General features: G+C 33.8%; 4 protein-coding genes across 6 annotated transcripts; 3 read left to right on the plus strand and 1 right to left on the minus strand.

The window, feature by feature from the left end:
- The first annotated feature begins 628 nt into the window (after positions 1–628).
- Positions 629–3822, plus strand: LOC108459124 (ATP-dependent Clp protease proteolytic subunit 3, chloroplastic). The gene is made up of 5 exons (XM_017758488.2): positions 629–989; positions 1826–1940; positions 2431–2606; positions 3245–3340; positions 3426–3822. Exons 1-5 carry the CDS (start codon positions 720–722, stop codon positions 3687–3689), a joined length of 921 nt encoding a protein of 306 aa, XP_017613977.1. The 5' UTR covers positions 629–719; the 3' UTR covers positions 3690–3822.
- Positions 3620–5473, minus strand: LOC108459113 (uncharacterized). Its single transcript, XM_017758479.2, has 2 exons — positions 5279–5473; positions 3620–4732 (listed from the first exon to the last, which is right to left on the minus strand). The coding sequence occupies exons 1-2, from the start codon at positions 5403–5405 to the stop codon at positions 3903–3905; spliced, it is 957 nt and encodes a 318-aa protein (XP_017613968.1). The 5' UTR covers positions 5406–5473; the 3' UTR covers positions 3620–3902.
- A 582-nt stretch (positions 5474–6055) lies between these two features.
- LOC108488803 (thymidylate kinase-like) lies at positions 6056–8197 on the plus strand. Of its 3 annotated transcripts, XM_017793181.2 has the most exons (7): positions 6056–6141; positions 6788–6848; positions 6938–7297; positions 7453–7564; positions 7652–7711; positions 7797–7901; positions 7962–8197. In XM_017793181.2, the coding sequence occupies exons 3-7, from the start codon at positions 7023–7025 to the stop codon at positions 8076–8078; spliced, it is 669 nt and encodes a 222-aa protein (XP_017648670.1). In that variant the 5' UTR covers positions 6056–6141; positions 6788–6848; positions 6938–7022; the 3' UTR covers positions 8079–8197. The 3 variants fall into 3 exon arrangements, with proteins under 3 accessions (XP_017648670.1, XP_017648609.1, XP_052887055.1); XM_017793120.2 differs by lacking the exon at positions 6788–6848 and having other exon boundaries at positions 6058–6141; XM_053031095.1 differs by lacking the exon at positions 6788–6848 and having other exon boundaries at positions 6066–6141; positions 6907–7297.
- Positions 8198–8741: 544 nt separating this feature from the next.
- On the plus strand, positions 8742–10792 carry LOC108488980 (uncharacterized). The gene is made up of 2 exons (XM_017793254.2): positions 8742–9072; positions 10310–10792. Exons 1-2 carry the CDS (start codon positions 8817–8819, stop codon positions 10462–10464), a joined length of 411 nt encoding a protein of 136 aa, XP_017648743.1. The 5' UTR covers positions 8742–8816; the 3' UTR covers positions 10465–10792.
- Positions 10793–13965: the final 3173 nt, after the last annotated feature.

The raw sequence follows: 13965 nt of genomic DNA on the forward strand, positions 1-13965 counted from the left end.
AAAAAATTCGGGACAACTGATAAATTTTACACACCCTATCAGTATGGTATTAATTTAACAAATTTACCACAACTAACTCTGTCGAATATCATCATTAAACATGTGGCAATTTCTAACTCATTGGATATCACAATTGTTCAGTTTCTAATTGGTTGGGCATCACAAAAGTTTTATTTAACGGGCAAAGGATCACTCATTTTAAAATTGAAGTGGATCGACCAAAGTACTGAGCTAGAATAAGGAATTGGATTGGTTGACCTGTAAACTAGTTGAACCATCCAATCGGATTGATTAAATTGATCAATTAAACTAGTTGAAGCGATTATTGAATATGTTTTCCCTATTTTTAAATATATATATATTAATTTTTAAAATTTATTCAATTAAATCAAACAAATCGAGAAGTAATAGTGGCGAATTTGGTTTTGAAAATCTTGCAAAAGATTGAATCAATGAAAAGTCGAAAACTTTAAATTTGGGTGAAAAAAATCATTTTAAGGACCTAAACAAGATAAGCGATATACTTTAGAGAGTAAACGATGCATTAAGCCTTTTAACCAAGGACAAAGGCAAATGAAGATATCTATTTGTAACTGAAACGACACCGTTTTGGCATTGAGATAGTCATATAACATATCCCAAACCTGTGTCTTGCAAAACCCAAACGCAAACGGCAGACGAAACCAAAGAACACAACGAAAAACGCAATCTTTACAAACATGGAGATGAGTTTAACCCAAATAGCCAAGCCACCACCATGTCTTGTTAACAAAAATTCTCTTTTTACAAACAAAAAAAGAGTAAAAACCACTGTAAAAGCTCTAAGGAATTCATATCCAAAAAGAGCAACACTATCCAGTAATTGGAATGTCTCTAGTTTATCCCCTCTTTCTTCATCTTCAACAACTCCAACTTGGTTTCCCAGATTTGAAGAGCTTGACACTACCAACATGCTTCTTCGTCAAAGGATTATATTTTTGGGTTCTCAGGTTTGGGTTTTTATTTTTATTTAAAGTTCTTTGCTTCTTTATTGCTTTTTACTCAATCTTGAATATGGGTTTGGTTTATATTTTCAATTGGGAAAGTGGGTTTGGTTTTTAAAGGGTGGAATGTTATTTATTGATCAAATATGCAACTTGATTTGTGAACTTTTAGTGCAATTATTCAGTTTTTTTGCTATTTTACTGGTAAAGTGTTGATTTTGATACTCAATTCTAATACCGTTTTGCACCAAATCAATGGATTACATTGGCCACTATATTGAAGTTCATGTGTAATTTTAAAGATTTATCCCATAGTTTCTATAATTCAATTGGAAATCGATTTGTTTATTGCCGTTCTTTTTTCTCTCTTTTTTTTATTGGATAATGGGTTTGGTTTTTAAAGGGTAGAAATATTACTTCTTGATCAAATATGCAACTTGATTGGTGAACTTTTCGTGCAATCATTCAGTGTTTTTTTTTTTTCCTATTGTACTGTTAAGATTTTGATACGCATTTCTTATACCGTTTTGCACCAAATCAATGGATTACATTGCACAACACCTTGAAGTTCATGTGTAATTTTGAAGATTTATCTCATAGTTTTATAATTCAATTTGGAAATTGTTTTGTTTATTAACATCTATTTGTGTGTGTGTTTGTTTGTTTGTTTGTTTTTTTTTTTTTTTTTATTTATGGCATATAGAGGAAATGGGATTATCTTTCTTCAGCATTTAGTTGGTTTAAAGATAGACTTTTTGAAATTTACGGTATTATGGCTTCGAATTTAAGGTCTCGATGATTATTTTGGTTTAAACTGTTTTTTTTTCATTGATGTTAAATAGGTGGATGACATGACAGCAGACTTGATTATAAGTCAACTGTTACTTCTCGATGCTGAAGACTCTGAGAAAGACATAAAATTGTTCATCAATTCACCGGGTGGCTCTGTCACTGCTGGTATGTCTATACGTTTTCTTCCATATGCTCGACTCCTTGCTTCTCTCTGTTTTTTGTTGCCTTTCTTCATAAGCATTAGAATAGGCTTTGGAACTTGATAAACTGTTTAATGCAGTTTTTTGTTTAGGGTATTCTTTGTAGTTTACAATAAGGTAAACTCCTAGAGTTCCGAGCTTGGTTAGTTTTAAAGTAATCATATGGTTTGCAAATGGTCTTTGATCAGTGTTTGTTAAGGATGCACAGCGCAAAAAAGAACCTTATGTGAAGTAAGGCGCAAAATGTATAAGTGTGTATGTATATACAATAAGCATAAGATATATAATTATGGTAATGAACTCAAAGAAGTGTTTACAAAACATGCAATTTCATTTTCTTTTGTTTGCTAACATGCTTGATTTCCTTTGGTCCTGTGTATGTTGTTTAATACTCAACATCGAGAAGCATTCACTTAGGTGTACATTAACCTTCTCTCATTGATTGTTGCTTGTAGGAATGGGAATATACGATGCCATGAAGATGTGCAAAGCAGATGTTTCGACTATTTGTCTAGGGCTAGCTGCATCAATGGGTGCGTTTCTCTTGGCTACCGGTACGAAAGGGAAGAGGTTTTGCATGCCTAATTCGAGAGTGATGATTCATCAACCACTTGGAACTGCTGGAGGCAAAGTAAGTCTATGATGATCCGCCTTATTTCCTCATTTCAAGGATTCTTGGGCACTATTAACTTCATTGTGTGGCTTAAACCGACGAGAGATTTGATTGCATTATATTTGCTAGAGTTGACTGTCTTAGAGGTAAACGTATCACAAAAGCCTTTGTACTAGTAGTCGGGTTGTATTTTGCCCCTACTACTCAAAAATGGGCAAACTAGTCTTTATAAATTAGATAAAAAAGCACATTGGTCCTTCTGTTAAAAATTGGCCCCTGTACGTCAATATGAGATATATGTGGCACGTCATGTATCACTATCTGGTTATTCCATCAGCCATTTTAGTTTTTAACAATACAAATGAATAAATTTTTTAACAAAAAGGACTAATTTGTTCTTTGAACTAATATACAAGGACTAATTTGTCTATTTTTTAATAGATGACGCAAAATGCAATCTAACTTCAATACAGGGTCTCCATACTATACCAACTTTGAGTGCTTGGCTGTTTTGTCAATACAAAGTTTTTCTGCTAATTCTGCATAGATTTGTTTTCTGCTTATGCGTGTTTAGAGTGTATTCGATAATATATAATGTAGCTAGTTGATTTCTGGTGGTTCGTTATTCGCACTCTGACTGCCGCATATGATTACAGGCAACAGAGATGAGCATACGGATAAGGGAAATGGTGTACCATAAGGTTAAGTTGAACAAGATTTTATCAAGAGTTACAGGAAAGCCCGAAGAACAGGTTAATGCCTTCTGTAGCCTTTATCATCTACTTTTTTTTTTTTATCACACTCGGTTTTTGTTTTTTACTATCCATTATGTTGTAGATCGAAGTAGATACAGACCGGGATAATTTCATGAATCCTTGGGAAGCCAAGGAATATGGTCTAATCGATGGAGTTATAGACGATGGCAAGCCAGGGTTAGTTGCTCCAATTGCAGATGCAGCACCGCCACCGAAAACCCGGGTTTGGGATTTGTGGAAAGTCGAAGGGAGCAAGAAAGCAAAGAAGAATTTGCCTACAGAACATAAAATGTTACAGAATGGTCATACAGGTGGCCAGGAAAAGAAAGAAGCTGCTCCTTTATGAAGATTTTGTGAGATAACTGTTTACCTCCATTGTTGTTTCTCTCTTTAAGCTTTTGACATGTTAGATTGTAACAATTATTTTTTCAAAAATGACAAAAAAGAACACAATCTCAATGAATTGAAACTTAATAGAATTCAGATTGTGGTTGCATCATTACATTGTCATGATTGTAGCATTAGCATATACATACATACATGTATGATCATCAACTACTTAAATAGATACTTCTGAATTGCCATCACTGCTTTCACTTCCACTTCCGCTACCACTTCCGCTACTTTCACTACCGCTACCGCTTCCACTACTCTCACTTCCACTACTACTACTCGAGCTTGAACTCTGCTCTTCTTTCTCTTCAGCATTCACTTGAGCTCTAAGAGCTTCTGCCGCACTACGTCCTGCTTTATGTTCTTCATCCTCACTTAAATCAACCTCCTCATCCGTGTCAACTGGTAAGTTTATATCGATGCCAATACCAGTGGATATCTTTTCAGAAGCGTTGTCATCTTGTTTATAGGTTTCCAACCCATCATTGTCATCATCATCGTTGACTATATCCACCTGTTCTTCTGATTCATAACTTTTCGGATCCGGTGAAACTGTTGGTTTATTAGGAATTGAAGATGCGTGCTCACCTCCGGTATTGAAGTCACCAGTGTCAATATGTTCCAGTAAAGGAGGAACTGGACTTTTGTTTGAGGACTCGGGTTTTGGCCCTTTACCAAGTGGAGGGGAATAAGACTCAGCAGCAGGACCAACTGAAGGAGCCATGGCTGTGGTGCAGGTAGCTGCAGCCATGGACTCGCCAAGTTGACGTACATGCCTCAACCGCTTGACAGCTCGGTGTAACCGTTCCAACCGGAAAGTCTCGCCATCAAAGAACAAAACAGCATCATTATCCTTGTAATCTTCACAAACACCATCAAATGTCACCTTGGGTTTTCCATGTTGGTTGTTTTCAAATTCTACCTTAACCCTGTTATCCTTAGACTTATGTAATAATCCTGGTTGGTTCTTATCAATTGATGCTGGCTTAAATTCATCTGAAAACAGAACCAAACAAAAACAATATTCAATTCAAAATTCAACGATTTTCATATGTGAATGATTGGTTAAACAATATTCAATTCAAAATACGATTTTCATAAGTAAATTAACCTCAGTTAAATCAAAGAATAAATTAATCTTTCTAATACAATTTCCATTTATTTTTATTGTTAAAAATTAGTCCATGTAGTAGCACCAGTTTTTAATAGAAATGAAAGAAAATTTTAAACCAGTTTCATATAGGTCAAAATGCAATTTTACTGCTAATATGGGACCTCTATAGTACTTTTAACAAGTTAATGACATTGAGCATCAAAGCCTAAAATTCAATGATTTGCAATTCTGAATACTGATAGAACAAGAATATATGAAGTTATCCCATTGAAATTAAAGATGGCTAGTTAACAAATTTCATTCGTTTTCTCGAAAACCATAAAGAACCCAGAAAAAAAAAAAGCGATACTTAACATGAAAAACTGTTTTTCTTTCTGGGTTACCAAACAAAACCCAGAAAAAATTAAAAGGAGGAAATGAGTACTTACAGCGTAAAGTACAGAATTTGGAATTAGGTTGGTGTTGGTCCTTGAAGGAAGACCCTAAACTTATATTGTACCATCGATTAGGCTTAGGAGCAGTACTTGGTTCTTCTTGATTGCTGTTACTTGCCATTTTCGAAAACCCTAGAAGGAATTTTTGAAAGGGGTAAAAGAAAAAGACGAGTAAGAAAATTAGCGAATTGGGGGTAAAAAAAGGGTGGTTTGGTCTTTTTAGCTCAGTACTAAAGTTGATAAATTTACCTATGTACTTTAAAAAGTTGTGAATTTAATACCATACTTTAATTAAGTTACCCTACATTTTAAAATTTAAAGTACTCTTAAATTCATTTAAATTATGTTATTTTCAAAATTTGAGCGACAAATGTACTATTATAAGTGTAATGTCATATCAGTTTATTATTTTCAAAATATTACTAACCAAAAATCTAGTTAATAGATTAACGACAACCATTTATGTCAAGGCAAAAATTTATACAAACTTTGAATAATATAATTGAAGAATTTGTACTAAATTTATAATTGTACAAATAGTACAAGATTGATAATTAAATTTAATCAAATAAATTTAACTCTTACTATTTGAATCAGTACTAAAATTTTAAAATTTGAAAAGTAATAAGATTAAAATTGATTAATTCAAAAGTTCAATGATTAAAATTGATAAAATTAAAATATAAGACTAAATTCACAACTTTCACGAAGTTTAGGGACTAAAAGAAATATTTAACCATATAATTTAGCTTACGCGGGCAAAGGTTAACTCTTTTATTTTATAGAAGTCCCCATATTTTTTTTTTCCCTCGAAAAGTCTCTCCTTTTTCCTCTCTAATGGCTGCAGTTCCTCTCAGGTACTTACCCTCTTCCATTTTCATTTTCTGGGTTTTTTTGTTTTTATAATGATTTTTCTTAATCCCATTACAACTTTTTTGCCCATAAACTGTAAATTGAGTCTTATGTTATTATATTTTCCCCCTTTTAGAACAAAGATCGTTTCTTTATGTTGGGATTTTCTTCGATTGTTTAATTATGATTTTTGATTAATCTATAAAGGTGGGTTTGTGGTGAGAATTTGGATTTCAAAGGCAATTGGTATTAAGACCTTAGTTTAAAAAATAGCAAACTAGTTTCTATATGATAGATCAAAGAGCATATTGGTACTATTAAAAATGATATCCATTTCTACCATTAAAAATCGGGCTTTTATGTCAGCATGGAATTTTAACAATAGAAATGTTGGAAACCTTTAACAGAAATGACCAGTTTGCTCTTTAATCTAACTATAGAAACTAATTTGACCATTTTTTAGCAAAAGAGTAAAATGCAATTTTACTCCTAGTATAGCGGTCTCCATGAGTCTTTTACCTTTTCTTTTTTATTTGGATTTGTTTATTATATGATAAACATATATATATATATATATATAGTTGCAACTTCAAATTTGTCTGTTCAATTGCTTAATTCTTGGATCTGTTTGTATTTCGATCTTAATTGCAGTTTGTAGCATTAGTAGGGACATAACATATGCTTGCTCTTCTTTTTTGATTTCTAAGGCGTTGTAAGTACTTTCATGTTTGAATTGTTAGTTTAATCGTCTTATGTACTCCATAAAACAGAACTTGTAACTTCGAAATCGTTGGATTTCAGAAATTTCGACGATTTTTTAGTGAGGAGGAGATCATTGAATTTGAGATTGAATCTTTCCTGCAAGTTTCCACTTAGATCCATTAGAATGGAAATCAGTGATAATTGTACCCCTTTGAGTGCAAACAATGAATCTAGAGGCACGTTGGTTGTTTTCGAAGGGTTGGATCGTAGTGGGAAAACTTCACAATGTGGGAGGTTGGTTTTGTATTTGGAGGGATTGGGTCATTCAGTTGAAATATGGCGATTTCCAGACAGAACTACTAGTGTCGGACAGATGATATCTGCATATCTTACAAATAAATCGCAGTTGGATGACCACACGATTCATCTCCTTTTCAGCGCAAATCGGTGGGAGAAGAGGTAAGTGTCGAAACTTATTACATACGTTGTCCTATAATAATCTTGTCTGGTTGGAAACTACATTGAAAACTAGACCAAAATATCCGCAAACACGTGGTTCCGATAGTAGTATCAGAACCTAACACAAAGTTGTAAGATCAACTATTTGTTTGCAGATCAATGATGGAAACCAAAATGAAAGCTGGAACCACTCTTATAGTGGACCGTTACTCTTATTCCGGGGTTGCTTTCTCAACTGCTAAAGGACTTGATTTCGAATGGTGTAAGGTGAAAGCATGCTGCAGAAAAACCAAACTGTTATAAGTATTATTTAGCATATGGTCATTCATATCAAAATGAGGTCTTTCCTTACAGGCACCAGAGACCGGTTTAATAGCCCCAGATTTGGTCGTTTATCTCGAGATAACACCCGAGGTTAGTCATGCACTCAACTGCTCTTTTTTTTTTTTTTTAATGTTAAATATCCCTATATGACTGAAATATCGTTTCATACTATCAGAAAGCTGCAGAAAGAGGAGGCTACAGGGGTGAGAGATATGAACAGCTTGAGTTTCAGCGGAAAGTTGCCCAACACTATAAACTCCTCAAAGATTCTTCATGGAAGGTAATGTATATGTATATGTATATGTTGGCCATAGATGAAAGTTTTCTGTGTTGATTGCAGATTGTAGATGCTTGCCAACCCTTGGATGATGTGGAAAAACAGGTGAAAGAGATTGTATTACAGCATATCATAGCATGCCAAAAAGGGAAAATTCTTTCATCCTTGTGGTCATGTTAGTTTATATATATATAACAGAATATTATCCCATATACCGTCTGTGGAGTTTTTATATTTTAAATACGTCGTTGTGTTTTTGGATTTGGATTTCAATTTAGTATCTTTTTTCAAACTAGAAATGGTATCCTTGAATTCCACAATATTGCTATGGTTACATTTATTAAGATTTTGTTATTATAGTTTTAGGGTAAATTATTAGAAAGTTGTTCTATTCATTGAATTATTCAAAACTTTTCATCTTAAGTTATTTGATTGATAAAATCATGGTTGTATAGTATTTTTTTTTTGTTCACACCTCCCATACCAATCAATAGCTCTGTTTTCTTTTTTACAATTTAAATTTTTTCATCAATTAATTTTCAACGTATCAAATTTTCAAATCAAAATTTAAATAATTTCTTTGTCCGTCAAATCGCTTTGGATCTAAGGCATGTTTTATTTGTCAATGGATATTGGTTCATCATATGAATTATCAAATTATCGTTTAGAGCTCACTAATTGGATTTAAAAAAATAGACTAGTAACTTAAATAATTTTTTTTGAATAATTTAGAAGATATTTTGTAACTTTTTGAAATTAAGTGATCAATATGTAAATTTACTAATGATTTAGTGATATTGAGTGCAATTTAACCCTATAAAAGGTGATTAATATGAAAAGGCCAAAACTGGACGTTAAATATAAAGCCGAAAAGGGTGTTGTAGCTTGAAGAAATCTACAAAAGAGATTAATTGTTACATGGCTCTAACAATCTCTCCCTTTTCTTTGCCATATATTCACAAAAACCCGTCAAATTTTCACCACAAATTAAGGAACCCTTGTTTATCTTCCATTAAGACCCACCAAATACAATCCAAATCAGGTCTATTTCCAATCTTCTGCACATCGAAACCCAGCACCAAGAACCTGAAAACATGCAAGAATTGCAAATCCCAATTCGACCCATTGCTCAATCACCCTCGAGCTTGCCATTTTCACACTGCCCATTTCGGAGGTAACCATTTTTTTTTTCCTGCATTATTACTTCGTTTGCACTGATTTCAGCGTTGAATGCCTGAACTGTAAACATAGCCCCATAGGCAAAGTATTTCTGTCAAAATTTGGGGTTTTTAAGCTTTAGATAATTAAAAGAAAAATGGGCTCTTATGTTTAAGAATTGTTGATTGAATTTTATTATTATTAGTTTTTTTATAAATGATTTTGGGTGTTGAATGGTTTAAGTTCTAGCTGAATGAGAGTGGTGACAATCTTGCATAATCAGTTTGCAAAGTTAATTGTTGAATTAACAGTAATAATTTGTAATGATAAGTTCATTCCACAATTGGCTTTGTGGGAGCCATAATTGGGATATAGTCTGTAACTCTCGAGTTTGAGCGTTGGATATGTGCACCACGTAGGTGTTCAAAAATTAGTTTTTCAATGTATTTGGCAAATCATAGATATGTGTCGAATACGAGTACTAAAAAACTTAGAGTAACATAGGATATGTCGATATTGGAAAGTGACGTGGAGGAAGATGGGATGGAGATCAAGAACGGTTCAACCTATTAGGGTGGAGAGTTGTATTGTGTAGGTGGTGGAGAGGAACGAAGGGAAGGAAGGGAAAGGATGGACTGTTTGTAGAGTAAGGGATCAATGAACATGGCACCTCCTTGAGGTGAGAGAGAGCTTATATCAATGTTTTCTAAACTGGACCATTGGTTGAGTCGGTTAGAATACCAAATCGCCAATTCAATTGGTTTGACTGGTTCAGTCGATCTGAATAAAAAATTATTAAAAGTTCAAAAATAATTAAAAAAATTTTGGTTCAACCGATTTTTAGTCAGTTTATTTGCCAGTTCAACCAGTTCTCTATCTAACTGGTTTAAACCACTCTTTAGACCTACCCTAGTCGGTTCGATTCAGTTCAAACAACACTGGCTAATATAGGTTGATCTTGTGGACACATGGCTGCCTTTGGTTGGTTGGCTGATCCCTTCCAAGATCTTTGTTAAGTGGGTAACATGATATGTGGATGATGTCTTATCTGAGTGGTCTGGTTGTCAGAACTGGTTGACTTGCATGTTCCTCACGTCCGGTGAAAGTGTTCATGGTTTGAGCATGTTTTAAACCTTTTTTGCACTTGTTTCAGCTTCCAATATATGCTTTTTGATAGATCACTCTCAACATTGTTATTTTTCTTTTAATTAAGTTTCTCATATTCACATTTTTAAGAACATTTTTGTTTACAGGGGAAACAAAGAGGAAATTCGAGAGTGTATATGCAGGGGGCACCATGGATACACCTGAATCTGGTAAAGTATTTCAATACTGGCATTGTTGTGGCTCTGAAGATCCATTTGATCCTGGATGTACTGCTGCTCCTCATGCTTCTTACGACGACTAATGCCGGTTCGCCGCTGTCTCCAAAGACTGATGCCGCGTTGGTTTCTTTATAAACATTTAACTTTGTATGTATTTATTATTGGAACTACATTTCATTCACATTTTGTAGGAAAAAAAGGAAGAAAACTTGTGATAATGCATCTGTTTATTGTAGGTTCAAGATGAACTATGTGAGATGTTGAGACTCTGTTAGTGTAGTGGTTTTTTCAGTTTTTTATGGTTTATTGAACAGTTGAACCAATGATTTCTTTCTGAAATATGTATGGTAGTGGGTTGGATATTTGTATGTTTTTGTAAATTTCGAAACAAAATTTGCAAATTTTTTTCAACATCAGAATTTATTTATTATAAGTATTATATTTGAGTACTATTAAATTATCCCTTGGATAGGCTTTAGGGTAAATTTGATATATATGTAGTTTTTAGGAATAATTAGGGTTTTAGGAATTTTTTCATATTTAAGAAAATAAACCGAAGAGAGAAATAGAAAACGCATCTTACTAGACGCATTTTCTTGCCAAGTCAGATGAAAGCACGTCTAGTGGGATGCATTTTTAGCCAACGGTAACTTTTCTCAATGATAAAAAAAAAATTCAATTGCAAAATTTTTTTCCAACAGCTAAAAACGGCTAGTTTATATGTTTTATAAACTCAAGCCATTTTATTCCTTTTGCATTGAAATCCCTTTTTCCTAATTCTCTCAATTCATCCCTTCTTTCAATTTTTCAACTTTTTAGTTCTAAATTTTTCTTTCAATTTCTCTCCAAGTCTTATTGTTTTAATTTTATATTTCGTAATTTCTTTATTTTTAATTAATTTTTATAATGACAATTATGCTTATTCGTTTCCATGACAAGTGTACTTCTATCATCCATTTCTAAATGGTAAAAAAATATTATTACATTTTTAATTTTAATTAAGTTCATTATTAAGTTGCTAAGATTACTAATTTTATAATTTTTTTTATGTTTATTTAATCAGGCCGAAAATCAGATTTTAGAGACATACATATACAATTTAACTATTAGGGCACCGCATCTTATTGAACAACACTTGCAAGAGGCAGGATTCTTGCACATATCTTGTATGCTCGGGGGGATTAAATTGGATTCTACACTTATCAGCGCTTTGGTGAAAAGATGGAGACTCGAGACACACACATTCCATCTTTCATGCGGTAAGTGTACAATTGCACTTGAGGACATAGTTTTAAAACTCGATTTACTGGTGGATGGGTCAGTCGTTATGGGGGCAGTGGTCATTGGCAATTGGAGCGCAATTTATGAGCAACGTGTCAGATAATTTTTTTCGTAACCGGATAAAAATGAAATGGTTGGAAGAAAATTTTAATTGTATCGACAACTCCGCGCTGCCATTGAAAGAGAACAATACGCCAGAGCATTCATCTTGAGGTTAATCAAGGGTCTTCTAATACCTAATAAATCTCAAAATATAATATATTTTAGGTGGCTACTACAACTCGTCGATTTGAAAGAAGTGGGGCGACTCAATTGGGAAGTAACTGTGTTGGCCTTATTGTACCGAGAGATGTGTTGGGCGACACAACTACAAAAAGTTAGAATCGGTGGTTGCATACTCCTTCAGTGATCATGGGCATGGCACCGACTACTATTTTTACGTTACCGAGCAAACGCCCTTTATTCTTTTCCACTTGTATTAAGGTAAAATTCATTTGATAATATAGTTACCATAATATTTTTTTCATTATTACATTTTTTAAAGAACATATTATTTGAATATGTGGAACAATGAGGCGAGTCATGTGGGTATAGCGGACAACATTGAAGATATTCGGTTAGTGTTAGATCAACAATTGGAAGTCGAGATTTGTTTTTGAAATATTAAATTATATAATATTTACGTAAGGATTTGAAATTTAATATTGGGTAGATAATCAAATTTATAATTTTGTACTATAGTTTAAACTGATGTCATATGCTGATCCGAGAATTCAAGAATTCATCCTGGTCAAATTTTTGGCCAAGCGCAATATTTGGCATGTCAAGGTATTGATAGTTCGCGATGGTGGAGATGCACGAATCTCATCGAGTGATGCGCCAGTTTGGGTTTAGGGAAATCATTCCACCATCACCTCAAGACATCGAAGAACTGCACAAATCAAATTACGGAAGAGAACCGATGAAGATTGGGTGAAATGTCATGACAAATATATCTATATTTGGGAGCATAGGTATGATTTCATATCTATGTGTGAACCAATTCTCACACAGGAATTGACAACCTCTCCAGATTACATGACATGGTTTAGACATCATGGTAAGTGATATCTACTCTTGGAAAAGGAAAGGACTAGACAACATCGTCATAAGAGGTCGAGACGAACCCACATGAATCCTAGGTTAGGAGTACATGTCTCGATGGGGTCATCATCAGCTTTAACCCCATATGTAGCACTGATGGTTGCACCACCTCCCAATCAGAATGGTTAATATTATTTTGGTGCTTTCACTAGTCCCGTTTTTTATACACAAGCACCATATTATGCATTACTGTACAATGTATCAACACCTTTTGCAGGTGTATTTTTTGTACCACCTCTATCCCAAGTACCATATAGAGCGCCAATGTCGACAACAACACCGATGTATCCACCATTTTTGACAATTCCAACATTTTATCTGCAGTTAAGTTATGTGACACCATACACTTACCCATCAATAGTATCACAAACACCTTCGGCGTTATTGTTCTACCAAGGTGGTTCATCTTCGTAACTACATGTTACTCAAACAAATGATATATGATGGAAACCTAGGACGACAAGACGCTCAAGCATGGAAGAACAATAAGAAGATGAAGATGGAGGTCGAGGTGAAGATGAATATGAAAATGAAAAAGATGAGGAGTCAGAACCCCAACTATTAAGAAATCCTTCTTGGAACCAACGCCCACCAGGTTGTGGAAGACATTCGGCCCAATGATGCGAATGATTTTCTTTTAATCTTGGCATAATTGCAAAAAAAATCCCTTAATGTTTGGGGGCTTTTGGTTTTATGCCCTTGACTTTTTTATTTTTTGGTTGACACCCTCAACATTATGATTTTTTAAGAAATCAATCCAGTTTTAATGGTCAACGTAAGTTGACTGTTAATCAAACTATAGGTCAACATAATAGCCCATATGGCATGCCACATAAGCGCACAACGTCATTGATACTGTCATCTATTTAACAAATTTTTTTCTCTCATTTTCTCTCTAGCCAAACACTACTTTTTTTCTTCAAAACACATGGTTGTTGCCATTTTTTTCTCTCATTTTCTCTCTTGCCAAACACCATTTTTCTTCTCCAAAAAATATAGTTGGCTCATTTCATCTACAAAAATCTCCATTACCGTGATTATAATCATGCTTTTGTACAATTTTTATAAACCCACACCACACTTTCAACTTAAAATCATTGTTTTTTTCCCCACGTCAGCTGCCATTTTTTTCTTTCATTTTCTCTCTTGCCAAACACCAT

Source organism: Gossypium arboreum, chromosome 7 (genome assembly GCF_025698485.1).
Source record: "Gossypium arboreum isolate Shixiya-1 chromosome 7, ASM2569848v2, whole genome shotgun sequence".
Taxonomy (NCBI): domain Eukaryota; kingdom Viridiplantae; phylum Streptophyta; class Magnoliopsida; order Malvales; family Malvaceae; genus Gossypium; species Gossypium arboreum.